This window comes from Antechinus flavipes, chromosome 1 (genome assembly GCF_016432865.1).
Source record: "Antechinus flavipes isolate AdamAnt ecotype Samford, QLD, Australia chromosome 1, AdamAnt_v2, whole genome shotgun sequence".
Lineage (NCBI taxonomy): Eukaryota > Metazoa > Chordata > Mammalia > Dasyuromorphia > Dasyuridae > Antechinus > Antechinus flavipes.
Window position 1 is genome coordinate 473,548,545 of NC_067398.1, and position 16,230 is coordinate 473,564,774.

General features: G+C 32.6%; 1 protein-coding gene across 1 annotated transcript in view; it reads left to right on the forward strand.

Moving 5' to 3' along the window:
• PXDNL (peroxidasin like) overlaps positions 1 to 15,371 on the forward strand; it is a 559,370-nt gene extending 543,999 nt beyond the window's left edge. Inside the window, exons 22-23 of the mRNA XM_051970215.1 lie at positions 11,848 to 11,961; positions 14,087 to 15,371. Of these exons, the coding sequence (XP_051826175.1) occupies positions 11,848 to 11,961; positions 14,087 to 14,218 (246 nt within the window). The 3' untranslated portion in view covers positions 14,219 to 15,371. The remainder of the gene's footprint in view (positions 1 to 11,847; positions 11,962 to 14,086) is intronic.
• The last annotated feature ends 859 nt before the right edge of the window (positions 15,372 to 16,230 follow it).

Genomic DNA, 16,230 nt, shown 5'->3' on the forward strand with positions numbered 1-16,230 from the left:
ATCTGAGAAGATTCCTTCTCAGAATCAGACAAATCAATCACAAATAAATAAGAAAGTAACTAGGGAAGTTAATAGGATCCTAGAAAATCTAGATGAGCTACCTCTGGAGAAAACTGAAGAGGGATAGAAAGGAATACCTCTTTTTCTTAGCAGTATATGGCACCTACACAAAAAATCACAATCACATGAAGATTATTATTGTATTACTGTATTCTAGAAACAGAGGGTAAAATACTCATTGAAAAAATCCATTAATCACTTTCAGAAAGATATCTCACAAGAAAAACCCCAAGGGACATTGCTACAAAATTCCAAAACTATTATCTCAAGGAAAAAATACTGCAAAGTTCAGTTTAATTTAACTTTAGAAATTTAACAATTTCTAATCAATCTAATTTCACAATCAAATGCAGAAAGGCAGAAATAGTAAATGCTTCCTTTTTAGAACAATGCAATATATGTACATATATATTGCATATGTACATATATACATATATTGCATTACATATATATGTATGTATGTATGTATATTTATTTATTTAACAAAGGGCCAGGGAAAGAGATTGAAAACCAATTAGAAATTAAATAATCCAATTATAAAAAATGAGGGAGTCAAATAACAAATCACAGAAAGAATCCTAATTTCATTCAAGAGAATGACAATAATGAGACAACATATCAAAGCATATGAGATGAAGTCAAAGCAGTTCTTAGGAGAAATTTTATGTCTCTAAATAACTAAATGAATAAAATGGAGAAAAAGGAAATCAGTGAATTAGACATGCAACTAAAAAAGCTAGAAAATGAACAAATTAACCCCCCCAATTAAATACCAAATTAGAAATTCTGAAACTCAAAAGAGAAATTAATAAAATACAAATGAAGAAAATTTTTGAACCAATAAATAAAACTAAGAGTTGGTTTTATGAAAAAGATTTTGAAAATAGATAAATCTTTGGTTAATTTGATCAGAAAAAGGAAAGAAAAAAAAAACAAAATCACTAGCATCAAAATGAAAAGAGTAGACTTACCACCAATGAAAAAAACAACAATTAAAGCAATAATTAAGATCTATTTTGCCCAATTGTATGGCAGCAATCATGACTATTTGAATAGAATGAATCTAATTGAAATGGATGAATATTTTAATAAATAAAATTGCCTGGATTAATAGAAGGGAAAATAAATAGTCCCATTTTAGAAAAAGAAATTGAATAAGTAATTAATGAACTCCCCAAGAAAATAATGTCCAGGGTCAGATGATTCACAAATGAATTCCACCAAAAAAAATTTTTTTAATATCCAGGTGTTTTTTTTATTTTTTATTTATTATTGTAACTTTTTATTTACAAGATATATGCATAGGTAATTTTTCAGCACTGCCAGTTGCAAATCCTTTTGTTCCAACTTTTTCCCTCCTTTCCCCCACCCCTTCCCCGAGATGGCAGATTGACCAATACATGTTAAATATGTTAATGTATAAGTTAAATATAATATATGTATATATGTCCAAACAGTTATTTTGCTGTATAAAAAGAGTCAGACTTTGAAATAGTGTACTATTAGCCTGTGAAGGAAATCAAAAATGCAGGTGGACAAAAATAGAGGGATTGGGAATTCTATGTAGTGGTTCATAGTCATCTCCCAGAGTTCTTTCCCTGCCATCAAACATTTAAAGAACAATTAATTACAATACTATTTAAACTATTGGAAAATTAGGTAAAGAAGAAGTAATGCCAAATTCCTTCTATGGCACAAATGTGGCACTGATACCTAAAACAGGAAAAGCCAAAACAGAGAAAGAAAATTACAGATCAATCTCCCTAATGAATATTGATGCAAAAATTTTAAATAAAACATTAACAAAGAGATTATAATTTATCAGCAGGATAATAAACTATGACCAAGTGGGATTTATACCAGGAATGAAGTGCTGGTTCAATATCAGAAAAACTATTACCATAATCAACTATATCAATATCAAAACTAACAGAAATCACATGATAATTTCAATAGATGCAGAAAAAACTTTTGACAAAATACAGCACCTATTTCTATTAAAAACACTATAGACCATAGTGATAAAGTGAATTTTCTCTAAAATAACAAAATAATAAGTAGTATCTATCCAAAACTTAGAGCAAGAATTATTTGTAATGGAGAGAAGAAGCTGGATGCATTCCCAATAAAATCAGAGGGAAACAAGGATACCCATTATCACCACTATTATTCAACATTGTACTAGAAATATTAGCTTGACTGATAAGAAAAGATAAAGGAATTAAAGTAATTAGAATAAGCAATGAGGAAATAAAACTATCACTTTTTGTAGATGGTATGACAATATACTTAGAGGATCCTAGAAAATCATCCAAAAATCTGCTGTAAACAATTCACACCTTTAGCAAAGTTGTAGGATGAAAAATAAATCATCAGCATTTCCCTGTGTTACTGACAAAACAAAAAGCAGTAGTCATCAAAACCATTTGGTACTGGCTAAGAAATAGAATGGTAGATCAATGGAATAAATTAGATATACATGACACAATAATCAAAGCCTATAGCAATCTAATATTTGAGAAGCCTTCAAACTCCAGTTTCTGGAATAGGAACTCACTATTTGACAAAAATTCCCGAAAAAACTGGAAAATAATATGTCAGAAACTTGGCATAGACTTACATGTCCCACCCCATTCCAAAATAAGGTTAAAATGGATATATTATTTTGGTATAAAGGATGATACCATAAACAAATTAGGAGAACAAGTGCAAATTTACGTATCAGATCTGTTGAGAAGGGAGGAATTTATGACCAAAGAAGTAGAAAACATTATGAAAGGCAAAATGGACATTTTGATGACATTAAATTTATAAGGTTTTGCACAAACAAAACCAACAGAAATGAGATTGAAAGGGAAGTACAAAACTGAGGAAAAGAAATTCTTTATAACCAGTATTTTTAATAAAGGTCTCATTTCTAAAATATATAAAGAACTATATCAAATTTATAAGAATACAGGCCATTCCCCGATTGATAAATGATCAAAGGATATGAACAGACAATTTTCATATGATAAAATTAAAGCCTTTTATAGTTATATGAAAAAATGCTCTAAATCACCATTGATTAGAGAAATGCAAATTAAAGCAATTCTGAGTACTACTGCACACCTCTCACTTTGGCTGAGATGACAGGAAAAGGTAATGATAAACAATGGAGGAGATGTGGGAAAATTGGAACACTAATGCATTGTTGGTAGAATTATAAAATTATCTAACCATTCTGTAGAGCAAAGAATTGGAAAATGAGTAAATGACCATCACTTGGGGAATGGCTAAACAAGTTGTGGTATATGAAAGTAATGAAATATTATTGTTCTATTAAAAGTCATGAACAAGCTGATTCTAAAAAGGCCTGGAAAGATTTACTTGATCTGATGCTGAGTGAAACAAGCAGAATCAGGAATACATTGTACACAATAACTGCAAGAATATGTGATGATCAACTATGAAAGTCTTGGTTCTTCTCAGTAATTCAGTGATCCAAAGCAATTCCAATAGACTCTGGACAGAAAATGCCATTCTGTATCCAGAAAAACAACTAAGGAGACTGAATATAAATCAACTCATGCTAAGATCATTTCTTCTTCTTCTTCTTTTTTAATCTCTCCCATGGTTTTTCCTTTTTGCTCTCATTTTTGTCTCCCAACATGATTCATAAAACAAGGTATATTAAAAATAAATTTTAAAAAAAGAATCCACAAATTAAGGCAACTCAAAAGGTACGGTATGATGGAAGAACTCTCTTTTTGCCACTTGGCATATCTGATGCTTTCTGATAAAGGAAATAAGCATTTAAAGGAGATACTAAGCCCTTTATAAGTATTTCATCACACACACACACACACACACACACACACACACACACACACACAAATTTGCAGTGAAATGGAAATACCACATTATTAGAAACTGGAAAACTAAAACTGAGGATGGTAAGGCCATGGCCTTAGGAAAATATGTTGAAAATGATAATAGGGCCATTTCACTATCAGTTATTGTTATAATTTTAATATAGCCTTCAGGATCAAGTCATTGGAATATTTCAAGTTTATGGCAGTACACAAGATCGGGACACTTCTCTTCCATGTCATTTTTGTTTGTGTCTATGTTTTCTGCACAGAATGTCCATGTCATATGTGTGTGTAAACTAGATTTTGGAAAGAGTCATAGGCAACTAACTAGCCAGAAAAAATCTCTGTGTTGTAGTTTGTATGCTGAAAAATTTCCTGAAAAAAAGTCTATTTTTTTTTTCTGTGAATTTAAAAGCTCTGGCCAAAGATTGAAAAAAATGCATAGAAAAAGTGATTAGAAAATGAAATTAAAATAATATCTTACAGATTCTCAAAAGTTTCATGAGCAAAATGCCTTAGTAAACATCTCAGAATTTTGAGAAAATTGATTATGGAATTTGAAAATTAGTCAAAACCAACAAGTAGGGAAATAGCAGTTTTTAATAACTTTTCTTTGAATTTTATCTTGTCTGGAGTAATCTCTCACTCCGGATGGGAGTGAGATTGTGGAGGGTTTGCTGATGAGATTATTGTCATCCTTATCATTATTTCCTAACCTCTTATATGTTAAAGTATTAAAAAAAAAAAAAGCCTTAATAGTGGTAGACTCAAAACCTTCCAAAAAATTCCTGCCCAACCAAACTTGGAAAAATTCAGGTGGGGGTCAAGCTCCACCATTTTCAGAATCCTATCTCTAGCCATCCCAGCTTCATCAGCTTCTGTCCAGCAGTTGTTTGAGAAGAATCTGGATGTCCCTGGCAGCGCTCAGCATGGCAGCATGGAGTGTATAAGACATTCAACATCTTTTTTTTTTGTAAAATTACCATTCTTTATTTCAATTACAAAAATGGACTAGCAATAACAGGGAAAGATAATGCGGAATGTTGGAGGGGATGTAGGAAAACAGGGACACTAATACATTGTTGGTAGAATTGTGAACACATTCAGCCATTCTGGAGAGCAATTTGGAACTATGCTCAAAAAGTTATCAAACTGTGTATACCCTTTGATCCAACAGTGTTACTACTGGGCTTATATACCAAACAGATCTTAAAGAAGGGAATGTTTGTTTGTGCAAGAATGTTTGTGGTAGATCGCTTTATAGTGGCCAGAATCTGGAAACTGAGTGAATGCCCATCAATTGGAGAATGACTGAATAAATTGTGGTATATGAATATTATGGAATATTATTGTTCTGTAAGAAATGACCAGCAGGATTATTTCAGAAAGGCCTGGAGAGACTTATATGAACTGATGCTAAGTGAAAGGAGCAGGACCAGGAGATCATTATACACTTCAGCAACAATACTATGTGATGATCAATTCGGATGGACATGGCCATTTTCAACAATGAGATGAAACAAATCAGTTCCAATAGAGCAGTAATGAATTGAACCAGCTACACACAGAGAAAGAACTCTGGGAGATGACTATGAATCACTATATAGAATTCTCAATCCCTCTATTTTTGTCCGCCTGCATTTTTTATTTCCTTCACAAGCTAATTGTACAATATTTCACAGTCCGATTCTTTTTGTACAGCAAAATAACTGTTTGGACATGCATACATATATATTGTATTTAACTTATACTTTAGCATATTTAACATGTATTGGTCAACCTGCTATCTAGGGGAGAGGGTGGGGAGAAGAAGGGGAAAAAATGGAACAAAAGGTTTGGCAATTGTAAATGCTGTCAAATTACCATATAACTTGTAAATAAAAAGCTATAATAAAAAATGGACTAACTATATAATCTATGGCAAATTAATTTATATCTGGCCAATTTTCTGATTTGTAAAGACAACAACATTGATTGTTGCTTAACAAAAAAGAAATGATATATGAATGTTAAATTGCTTCATATTTTGATAATTCCATGGTTTTTTAGACATGACCAATATGTGATGCTAATGTTGAGAGATATAATTTTTTGGGTGTGTAAATTACATTAAACAAATTCAACTAGGCCTCACTGGGCCTTGGAAGATAGTGTATAAAATCTCTCTCTTTCCTTTTTCATTCCCTGACCTGAAGAAGGGATAAAAGGGAGAGAAAGAAAATATGCATAATGCTATATAATTTGTTATTTGAGAAATGATGATAAAAGTAGTTTAAAGGAACTTTAATCAAAGCCCATTATAAGAGTATATAAATTGTAATCTATTTACACTAAATTTAGGAAAACAGAAAAGCAGTTCACAGATAACTTAAAAACTGTCAAAAAAATCAGGCTACTTTTGAGTTATCTAGAATCAGACTTCATGGGGTCCAGACACACACAAAAAAACTTACATCTTAACTCGTTTCTGGCTCACCAAGGAAAAATGATTTGTAAAAAATTGGAAAATATTCAAAATGAAAATTCAGTTTGTCAAGAACATTTGGCAACTTGGTTTCAGGACATTTCTTGATTTAAAGGAAACTTTCCTGTATTATAATTTTTAACTTTTCTATGAACTAATTTGCAGGTGAAATTTTTGTTGTGCTGGAAAAGAACAATGAGGATCTAAAATTAAGTTAAAAACTTTGTTAGATTACACTTTCCAAAAATACCATTATAGCAAGTGTAGTACAACTGGTTGTGAATTTGTTTTAATTTAGTTGAAGGGCAAAATGCTTTTTTCTCTAGAAAATCAGTTTGACATTAGATTAACCTCAACTGAGAGGAGAAAAAATTAAACAATACTTCATCATTAAAATAAAATACATTGATGAATGGATAATGAGATGTTTAGAAAACAAGAATAAATGAAGAAGGATTACAGATTAAATGGAAAATCAAAACTCATAGACATACTTTGCCCATGTAATTACTTATCTCAACACCTTCAAAAATTTTGCTTTCATTTTAGTTCAGAGTTACATTTTCAGTTTTTCCAATGTTGTATTTTTCCTTAAAGAGTTAATATTTCAATGCCTTTCTAAAGTATAATCTAGCAGATAAATGTATAAAAATCTGGGAATTGAGTAGAGTATGATTGCTGAAGCAGCCATTCTCTTCTGCTCCTGTGCACTCTGCTATTTTCCTCTAAACCCCACTATTTTAGTTTTGACATTGCATAGCATGTCACCACGGATGCTCTAATGGAGTCTATTCTCTTCACAATGAAATTGTGCTTGCACTGAGTTTAAAGTATGTCACTTGTGCAGAGGATTCCTGGTAATTTATTTGTGGAGAAGAATGCCCTGTCTTGGAAAAGTTTTTTTTTTTTTTTTTTGAGGGGGGAATAAAAGAATTTTTTCTCTTAAAAAAATTCACTAAAACCTTTTCTGATGCCCTATCATGATACGAAAGAGTCTTTGGTTTCTGGAATGGTATGATATATCAGTGTAATGAAGATTCTGATATACCTTTTAAGGTTGTAAATGCTTTGAATACTGTGAAGGACAAAATAGGTGTCCTTTGAGAAAAACCATATCTGTTTTAGATGTAGCACTCAATTGGCTGCTGAATAATTAATGTACTGCCAGTTTCTGTGTACACTATTCACTAAAGTGTAGCAGAATCAAAAGGGATAAGATTATTATCTCCATTAACAAAAACAAAAATGGATCTTCAGAATATTGAAGGCCAAAGTAATTACTGGACTACTGGTGATAATATTTTGATTTAACAGAATCACAAAATTTGCAGGTTGGAAGCAGGGCTTCTTAATTTATTGTCTGAGACTTACTTTAAAAATGAATATATATTTTTATAATAATATTTTAATATAATTAATTTACTTTGTAGAACATATTTAAAATATTATTCTGATAGAAAATCTAGGCCCATCTGCATCTTCCACAACTTACCCAACAAATAATTCTCTTGCATCTTCTTGAGGACTTATAGTGAAGAAAAGTCTACTGATGCAAAAAATAACTATTTGAGATAGCTCTTGCTATTTAAAAGTTGATGTTTTGTTTCCTCTTACATCAAACCTCTTTAAACCTTCTATCTATTGCTTTTAATTTTTTTAAATTTATCCTTCTTCTACATAAAAGTTGATACTTAAATACCTCTATAATGCACTTCTCTTTTTCACCTTCCTCCCAACATTATTTTTTTCCCAAACTATCACTATTTGTTTTAAATATTCCTTATGTAATTTATTTTTTAAGGTCTTTCACTGTCTTGTATGTTTTTTCTAAAGATACTTTCTTGATTATCAATATGTGTCACTTTAAAATGTGACAAGTGGAGTTTATATTTTTCCTCCCCTCCCCTCCTTTCCCCACTCCTCCCCTTCCCTGTCTTCCCCTCCTTTCTTTGTTCCCTTCCCTTCTCTTCCCTTCCCTGTTCCCTTCCCTTCCCTGTTCCCTTCTCTTCCCTTCCTTTTTCCCTTCCCTTTCTTTTCCTTTCCCTTTTCCCTTCCCTCTTCCCTTTTCTTTCCTTCTCTTCTCTTCTCTTCCCTTCCCTTCCCTTTCTTTTCCTTCCCTTCCCTTCCCTGTTCCCTTCCTACCAGGACAGAGTACAGTGGAACTCAGCTTTTTAGTCCAGGACAATAGACAATTTTTCATATATTCTAAGACTGCATGCTTTTGAAGCATATAGAACTTGCAATTTAATCAAACTACTCTTTTCTTTTTCAAATGTAAAGCTGTCTGCACACCTGCACCAGGAAGTACCTATGAAATTCGTTGTAGGTTTTTTTTTTTTTTTTAACAGTTGTTCCATTACTTTATTCCTCAATGAAAGTTCTATTCTAATTCTTCATCCTGGCATGAAAAACTAGATCAAAAGCTACATAAGCCTTGGAAAGGCCTACTGAGCTGGAATGTCTTCCAATAAGTCCAGGTTAAAGGATGGATGATGGCTTGTGAGGACACTTCCCCTTCTTCCCCTCCCCCAACTGTATCTGGAAAGGATCATACAAAAAGGAGACAGGCCAGGTGATGAAATGTTCTTTGAACAGTAATATAAGGAAAGGAGTGATTACAATCAGGGTAGGGAGAGAATGAAATCACAGATCTTTTGAAGTATTGAATAAGGAATTCTTTTTTAACTCTTAGATTAGTGAAGACAGATTGAGTTCAGTTTAGGGGATTTAGTATCAGAAAGTCATGGAATTAGAATTTAAAGGTCTCTTGGAGCTTCCAATATTCTCATATTACTTTGGAGTTTAGGTAGCTTGACTCAGGTCACTCAAGTAGTAAATAACATAGCTGGGGTGTGAACCCAGGTTCTCTGACCTTTAATACCAATGTTCTTATCCCTACTTTCCACTGTTTCCAGTAACAGCATACCTATAAAGACTTTATCACATACTTTCAAAGGAGGTGGAGGTTAGTGGAATTTGAATAAATCCAGAAGTCTGAGATGAGCAGATTGATTGAGCAATCTCCCTAGACATTTCAACTGGGGAAAGAACTTAGGTTTCCAGATATTACAGCAATCTTCCCCTCTTGTAGGTTTCCTTTAGGATGTCCATAGGTCCTGGGACTTAGCACCAGTGAAAAACGAAGTCCAAGTTTTTCCTCTATATATTATGGCTCTTTCTATTCTAGCTCCTGAGTATGATACTAGAAGTAGGTACTAGGAACTCAGGGGTAATCAAATAACTGCTTCACTGCTCTAATAAATTTCTGTACTCCACAATATACCTATGGAGGCTTGGAAACATACCACTTTGCTGTAACTGGCCTACATTTTCTTTGCTGCCATCTGTTTCCTCTCCATGACTATCTAAGCCATTGCTGCTTTTTCCATAAGTGTAACAGTTTTTTTAGACCACTAGGGCCAATATGCCTCAGGACTAATTGATACATTTCTAACTTTGCTGTCAAGAGACATTTAATAGAATGTTTCTTGGAAAAAACCACCTTTGTTTCAATAAAATACTTTTACAGGGTGGTAAATGAATAGAGAAGCAGCTGAGTTGCTCAATGGATAAAATTCTAGATCTAGAGTTAGAAAAACCTTGGTTCAAATCTCATTTCAGAATCTTAGTAGCTGTGTGACCATGCCATTTAAGCTTAGTTTGCCTTAATCTACTGGAGCAGGAAATGGCAAACCATTTCAGTATTTTTGCCAAAAACCCCCCAAAAACCAAAAAAACCACTTGGATTGTATTGGCTTGTTATAATCCACAAGTCACAAAGAGTCAGATGTTACTAAATAACTAAAATGACAAATGTATCTAATAATATTTTTTAAATATGAAAAAAAATATTGTCATGGTATGATTTAATCAATTAACTATAATCTTAACAAGGCTAAAAAGCTGAGAGTACAGAACCTTCTTTCTTCTATCCCATTTTTCTAATCTTGTTGGAAAGTACCATGTTCAAGAAACCCACATATTAGTTCATAAAGGGACCATTTCAAAGGAGCTTTTGAGGAACCTTTTAATCTGCTTCTCAGTTTCATTTACTTCTTAGCAACAGAGTTCAGGCCCTTACAAGTCAGGTCTGCATGTCTTTTTGTCTTTTGGGCAGAGGGAAAACACTGGTTCCCTTTGCTTTCTTTTATCCACTTTTGAATTTCCATCATCTTTTCCTCTCACTGGCCCTAGGTTATGAAAATTGTTTCCATCCTCACACATGCCTCACACATGCCTTTATGTTTCTATAAACAAAAAAGGAGTGCAACAAAGCTGGAAGCCAATGTAAGCTTATATCCATGACAAAGATTCTGAACACTCAGGTTTTTAATCTATTTACATATTACAAATAATTGTTAGACTAAAGTATTACATTAAAATAATTATTTTTCATAGTTTAAAAATATTGCTGGATTCATTTACTACCATGTAAAAATATCAAATAGTTTTATTGACAGAAAAGTGTTTCTCCCCCACCCTCCCACCCCCAAGGTCCAATCTGTTAACCTTACAGAAGTGCTAGATGCCAACTTGATTGTGTGAGGCTTTTAACTCTAAGCCATTTGTAAAAGATGCAGTTAAATGTGTTTTTAACTATCAAATGTAGCTACCTTTTAAAGAAAATTAGATTTTTCAAGAATTTAAAGTTTGGTCAGGTATTCTGTAGGGCAATTGAAGATCTTAGCTTAAAAAGGCCAAGGTCTCCCATTTCATCCAGGGCCATCTCCAATCATCTTGATCTATATCTTGTCACTGGACCCAGATGTCTCTGAAGGGGAAAATGAGGCAGGTGCCTTTGCACAGCCTTCCCTCCTTTAAATCCAATTCACTTGCATGTCATTGCAAGTCACTCCCTGATGTCTAGTCTTTGAGAATGAAGGAGAAACAGTAACAATAACAACAACATTACTTGTCATATTTTTGAAGTTATGGAATATGGAACAACATCTTGTGAGAAATCCCTTATAAACTTTTATTATATGTATTTCAGTAATGTTTCTTTTTTCATTTCTTTTTCTTATTGTTGCTTTTTTTGTTGGTCTGGACCAATGTTTTATTGTCTATTATTACTATTATTACTACCACCACCACCACCACCACCACACCACTACCATTATTGCTGCTGCTGCCGCTGCTATTACCACTATTAAAAGACAGGATTATGACCTACTATTTCACTGCTGCTTTTTATAAATCTGGGATTTTTAGATTTTAGATGAACTCTTTTCCCTTACACAGATAAATAGAATACTTGGGCTTCTGTTTAGGAATATCGATATTGGAAAATTCTGGTTCATTAACTTTGGAATAAAAGTATTAAAGAAAAATGAGATGTAGCTTTGAAGTTTCCTATGCCTCCTAGGCTTGTGCTTATAGAGTGTAGTATTTCATTAAACCATGATATTCATCGGCTTAATTTCTCTCTACTCCAATTTTTGCCTCCTTTCCTTCCACCTCCTTATTCAGATAAACAAGCTGGAGGCTCGCTTGAGGCAGGAGGGATGCATGGATGATAATAGAATTCATCGAAGGGACAATGAACACTGGATGAAAGAAGACTGCATTAGCTGTATCTGTAAGGTACATTTGGCTCTATGTTCTTTTAACATCCTCCCTCTATTTTCTCTTTGGTTTCCTGTCTGTTGAAACAGTATGATAATTTTTTTCTTGAAACTCTGTACCTTTTAAAGAAGATTATAGGATACTTTTGAAGGTCAGTATAAGTGTGAAGTGATCAATGACTTTTCTATTATTATAGTGAGCCAAAAAGACAAGTCTTCAGTGCTTAAGGCCAAGATTATTCTTTGCATGATTCTGAATACTGTCCAGTGATTTTTTCTCTCTGAAATGTATGAGCTTTACTCTTAATGTAGATTCTGTTTTTGGATGATGAGAAAGTTAATTTCAGGGTCCTGGAAACTTTGATTATGATAGTGTCCTAATTGGCATCATAAACCTACTACTTGAGATCCTTCTCCTTTTTATTTTCCTTCCTTCTCTCACTCTTCTTTTGCCTCATCCTCTCTATTCCTCTCCCTCTTATCTAGTTCATGCTGTGTTCTGAATACATTATTTGTATTATGAAGTTTAGTTAAGTTCTATTATGGGAGAGAAATCAATTTATTCTTTATGGCTATTAGCAGAGTTGCTTTCTTTCTGTTCCCATTAATCATCTTCATTCCTTTTCTTTTGTACTAATAATTTTAATTTTGTACTTTGGAAAAACTACAGAATCTGTTTACAATTAAATTATTTAATCTCTATTTAGTAGATATGTGAAAGGAGGAAATAATAGAGTCAACACTCAAATAAATTTAAGGTCATTAGATACATTGCTTTTAAAGTGAAAGCACATCACAGTGATTATTTAATCAAATCTATTTCCAAACTCTGATTCAATTAATAATTTCTGAGTAGATTTTTTTCATAGATCCTGACTGAGATGAAAACTATCAAGGGACAAACAGTTCCAATTGAACACAAGGATATTCTGCAGAATAGCACAGTGTCAAAATTTGTGATGATAGGGGCTTCTATAATACAAGAAGAGAAAATGTTAGGATACAAATAAATAGTGTATTATGCAATTGTTAGGCTTCAACAATGAGTTTGATTTTCTTAAAACTGTGTGTTTGCAAGGACTTTATCTTGCATGATTGCTTTCAACAATAGAGTAAGCTCCCTTCAAATGACAATGCCAACTTCTCTACTTGTCAGTCATCAGAGACATTGGCTAAATTGCTTTAAATTCAATAAAATAAAATACTTGTGTAACTATGCTGGTGGTGAGAAATTATAGATTTGATTCCCATTAATGTTTAAGTGCTAGCCCTGTGACTGATTTACCAAAAAAAAAAGCCTTACCCTAAGGAGGAACTTCAAACCAGAGGAATTGCAAAGAAAGTCATTCTGCCCATATGTTTAGAGGACTGAAATTTTCCCTATCAATATACCTCTTTCACTCAGGACACTGTAATGCTAACAGTGTGCCACATAAGTTTTACTTGTTCCTCCATTGTACTTTTTCCTTCCTACTCTAGGTAGTAAGGTTGCATATTAAGTAAGGAAAAACTGACTTTAGATATTTAAATAGCTGTATCATTTTGGGAGAACCAGTTAAAATTCTCAACTTCAGTTTACAACAGCGAAAATGTGGATAATAGTAAAGTGAAGTCAAGTGAGATAATTTCTGTAAAACATTTTGTAACTCTTAAAGCACTATAGAAATGTTTTCTACTATTAATTATCATCATTATTATTTCTCTCACTTAGAATTTTATGGGCAGGTAGTAGAAGCAATTTACTCTTGATATGTGTGTTCCTCTGGTATTCACATCTATATTTACTTGAAAAATTTGTGATCCTTAGAATTTTTCTATTGATTAATTGTTGATTAATTGATTTTCTTTCTGAAAGATACCTCTTTTTGATGACAGTTGCCAAATTTCCATTTAATAATTCATAATATGTAGTTTGTTCACTGGGCTCCAAAGGGTTGATAAAGTTACAGTGACAAAGTTACTGTTTCACATGTAAGATTACATCTTAATTTATTTTGATTAAAGCTGCAGTGGATAAGGAGGGAGAGGGAAATTAGATAGTTCTTGAAAATACTTATTTTATATGTCAAAAGAAGAATTGATCTAATTTTTCTGTGTTTTTATGTTGTGGAACATAGAGCTAATATTTAAATATTACCTTTCAGAATGGTCAGGTGACATGTACTGTTGAGACTTGCCAACCAGCAGAGTGCCTCAACCCACAAATGGTGAAAGGAGTGTGCTGCTCTCTCTGCATTGACAATGAAAAACCAGATGATTTCCCAGGGGAACTTTAACAAACATCTCCTTTTACTGGTGCTCATAAAAGGAAGACTTGTCATTTATTTCTGAGCCATGGGATAACAACTTATGCTCACATTTTGACATGAAAATGCATGCTGATTGTAATAATACAGACTAATTTAAGCCTTAAAATACACTGAACATATTTTATCAGTTCCCTAACTTTGCCTGGAAAATGCAAGAGTAAATAAGGTCATAAAAACTGTATTTAAAAACCTTCATAATACTGTTAAATGTTCCCTAAACTGTGATTACAAGTCACTATTCTCAAAATCTTAAATGGATGATCCTATATTCTTTTCATTTATCAGATTTAAAGTCAAAAGAATTCTTTTTTTCTTAAACTTCCGTTATGAATGAAGATACCTGATTTTTAAAGTTTAGATACATGTGGTCTCAGTGAGATTGAAAGCCTAATCTGATGAGTTAACTACTTATTTGGAGTTAATGTTATGATCATTTGGACATGATCTACAATATGACTTAAGTTTCTCCTAAAAATTCTGAATTTCCTGGTAGATAGCAGTTCCAGTAGCTCAAGAGTTTTATTAGATGAATCTAAAAGATTTTGAGTATGAAGTTCATGGAATCTATCATATCTCAAAAGCTCAATGTATTTAGATGGAAAAAAAATTAGCTTTTTATTTTCGCTAACTTCTGATTTGAAATGTTTTAATTCCTTCATTTATAAAATACAATAATCCATTATTTAGAGAGGGGGTTTATTTACTTCATTAGACTACTGTAAGGATCTATGATACAAAAAGGCTAAAAACACCTGTTTTGGAGTTATATTCTGTTATTTCTTTAGTTTGTAAATCTTTAGATATTGACAACCCAATGAAAGAATTAGATTCTTTCAAAATAATACAACGAATACTAAACAACACATTAAGAATTTGAGTATCTATTCTGGGCAAGGCACCATTATAAGTGATTTGAATGGGGCTATGAAGATGAATAAAATATGAATAATGGACAGCCAAATAATCACAGTCACCATTGGGTCCAACCCTTTATTTTACAGATTAGCAAACGGAGGTACAGGGAAGTTAAGTGACTTGTCCAAAGTCCCAAAGGTATTGATCATCATAGCTAAGATTTGAACATACAGATCTTCTCTCTCCAGATCAGTATCCTTTCTGATATGTGTGTGTGTGTGTGTGTGTGTGTGTGTGTGTGTGTGTGTATTCCCTTGGGATGGAGACTGGATGGAGACTGATAATTCACTTATATGGGGAAATTCTAATTAAGGAAACTTCCTTTATAAATGGAAGCTGACACCTTCTTGGTAATTTATGATCTTAAAGCTGCCTGTGGTACTGAGAAGCTCAATAACTTACCCAGGATCATATAAGAAATGTGTGTCAAAGCCTGGACTTGAACTAAAGTCTTTTTGGTTGGAAGGTCATCTTTATATCCACTATGCCATGCTATCTCACAAAGTAAGTATGTGAATCCAGAGAAGAAAGAATGTTCTACCAACTAGATGAAATTAAAAAAAAAAAAAGATTCATGGAGAGGTAGCATTTAAGTTGGGCCTTAAATTATAAGATAAAATTTTAAAAAGCAAGAATAGTGAAGCAGAAAGAACAATCTTGAACAAAGGTACGCAAAGGAAAAGGAAAAGGAATTTTGTATTAACAACTTTCAGGGAGCTAGATAATTGTGTATTTCTCAGGAAAAAAAAAAAACAACAACACTGAATAATCCCAAGAAATGAGAGTTCTAAAAGAACTTCCCTCATTTCATTTGCAAAGCCATATAGGTATTTCTGAGGAATTTAAGATTTCTAAATGCACATGTGCCTTGCTATTTTTTTTTTAGATCTAATATTTCAGCAGTTAATCTATAAGTAATTACTTGTCTTAAAAATAATTCTTTATTTTACAAAAGGAGTCGTGAGAGTCTTCTTTTAATAAGGAGCTCTATTAGTATATTTATAATAGGATTTGATTTACAAAACTTGAATTTCATCCAACCTTTTCAATAATGTAAAAAACCC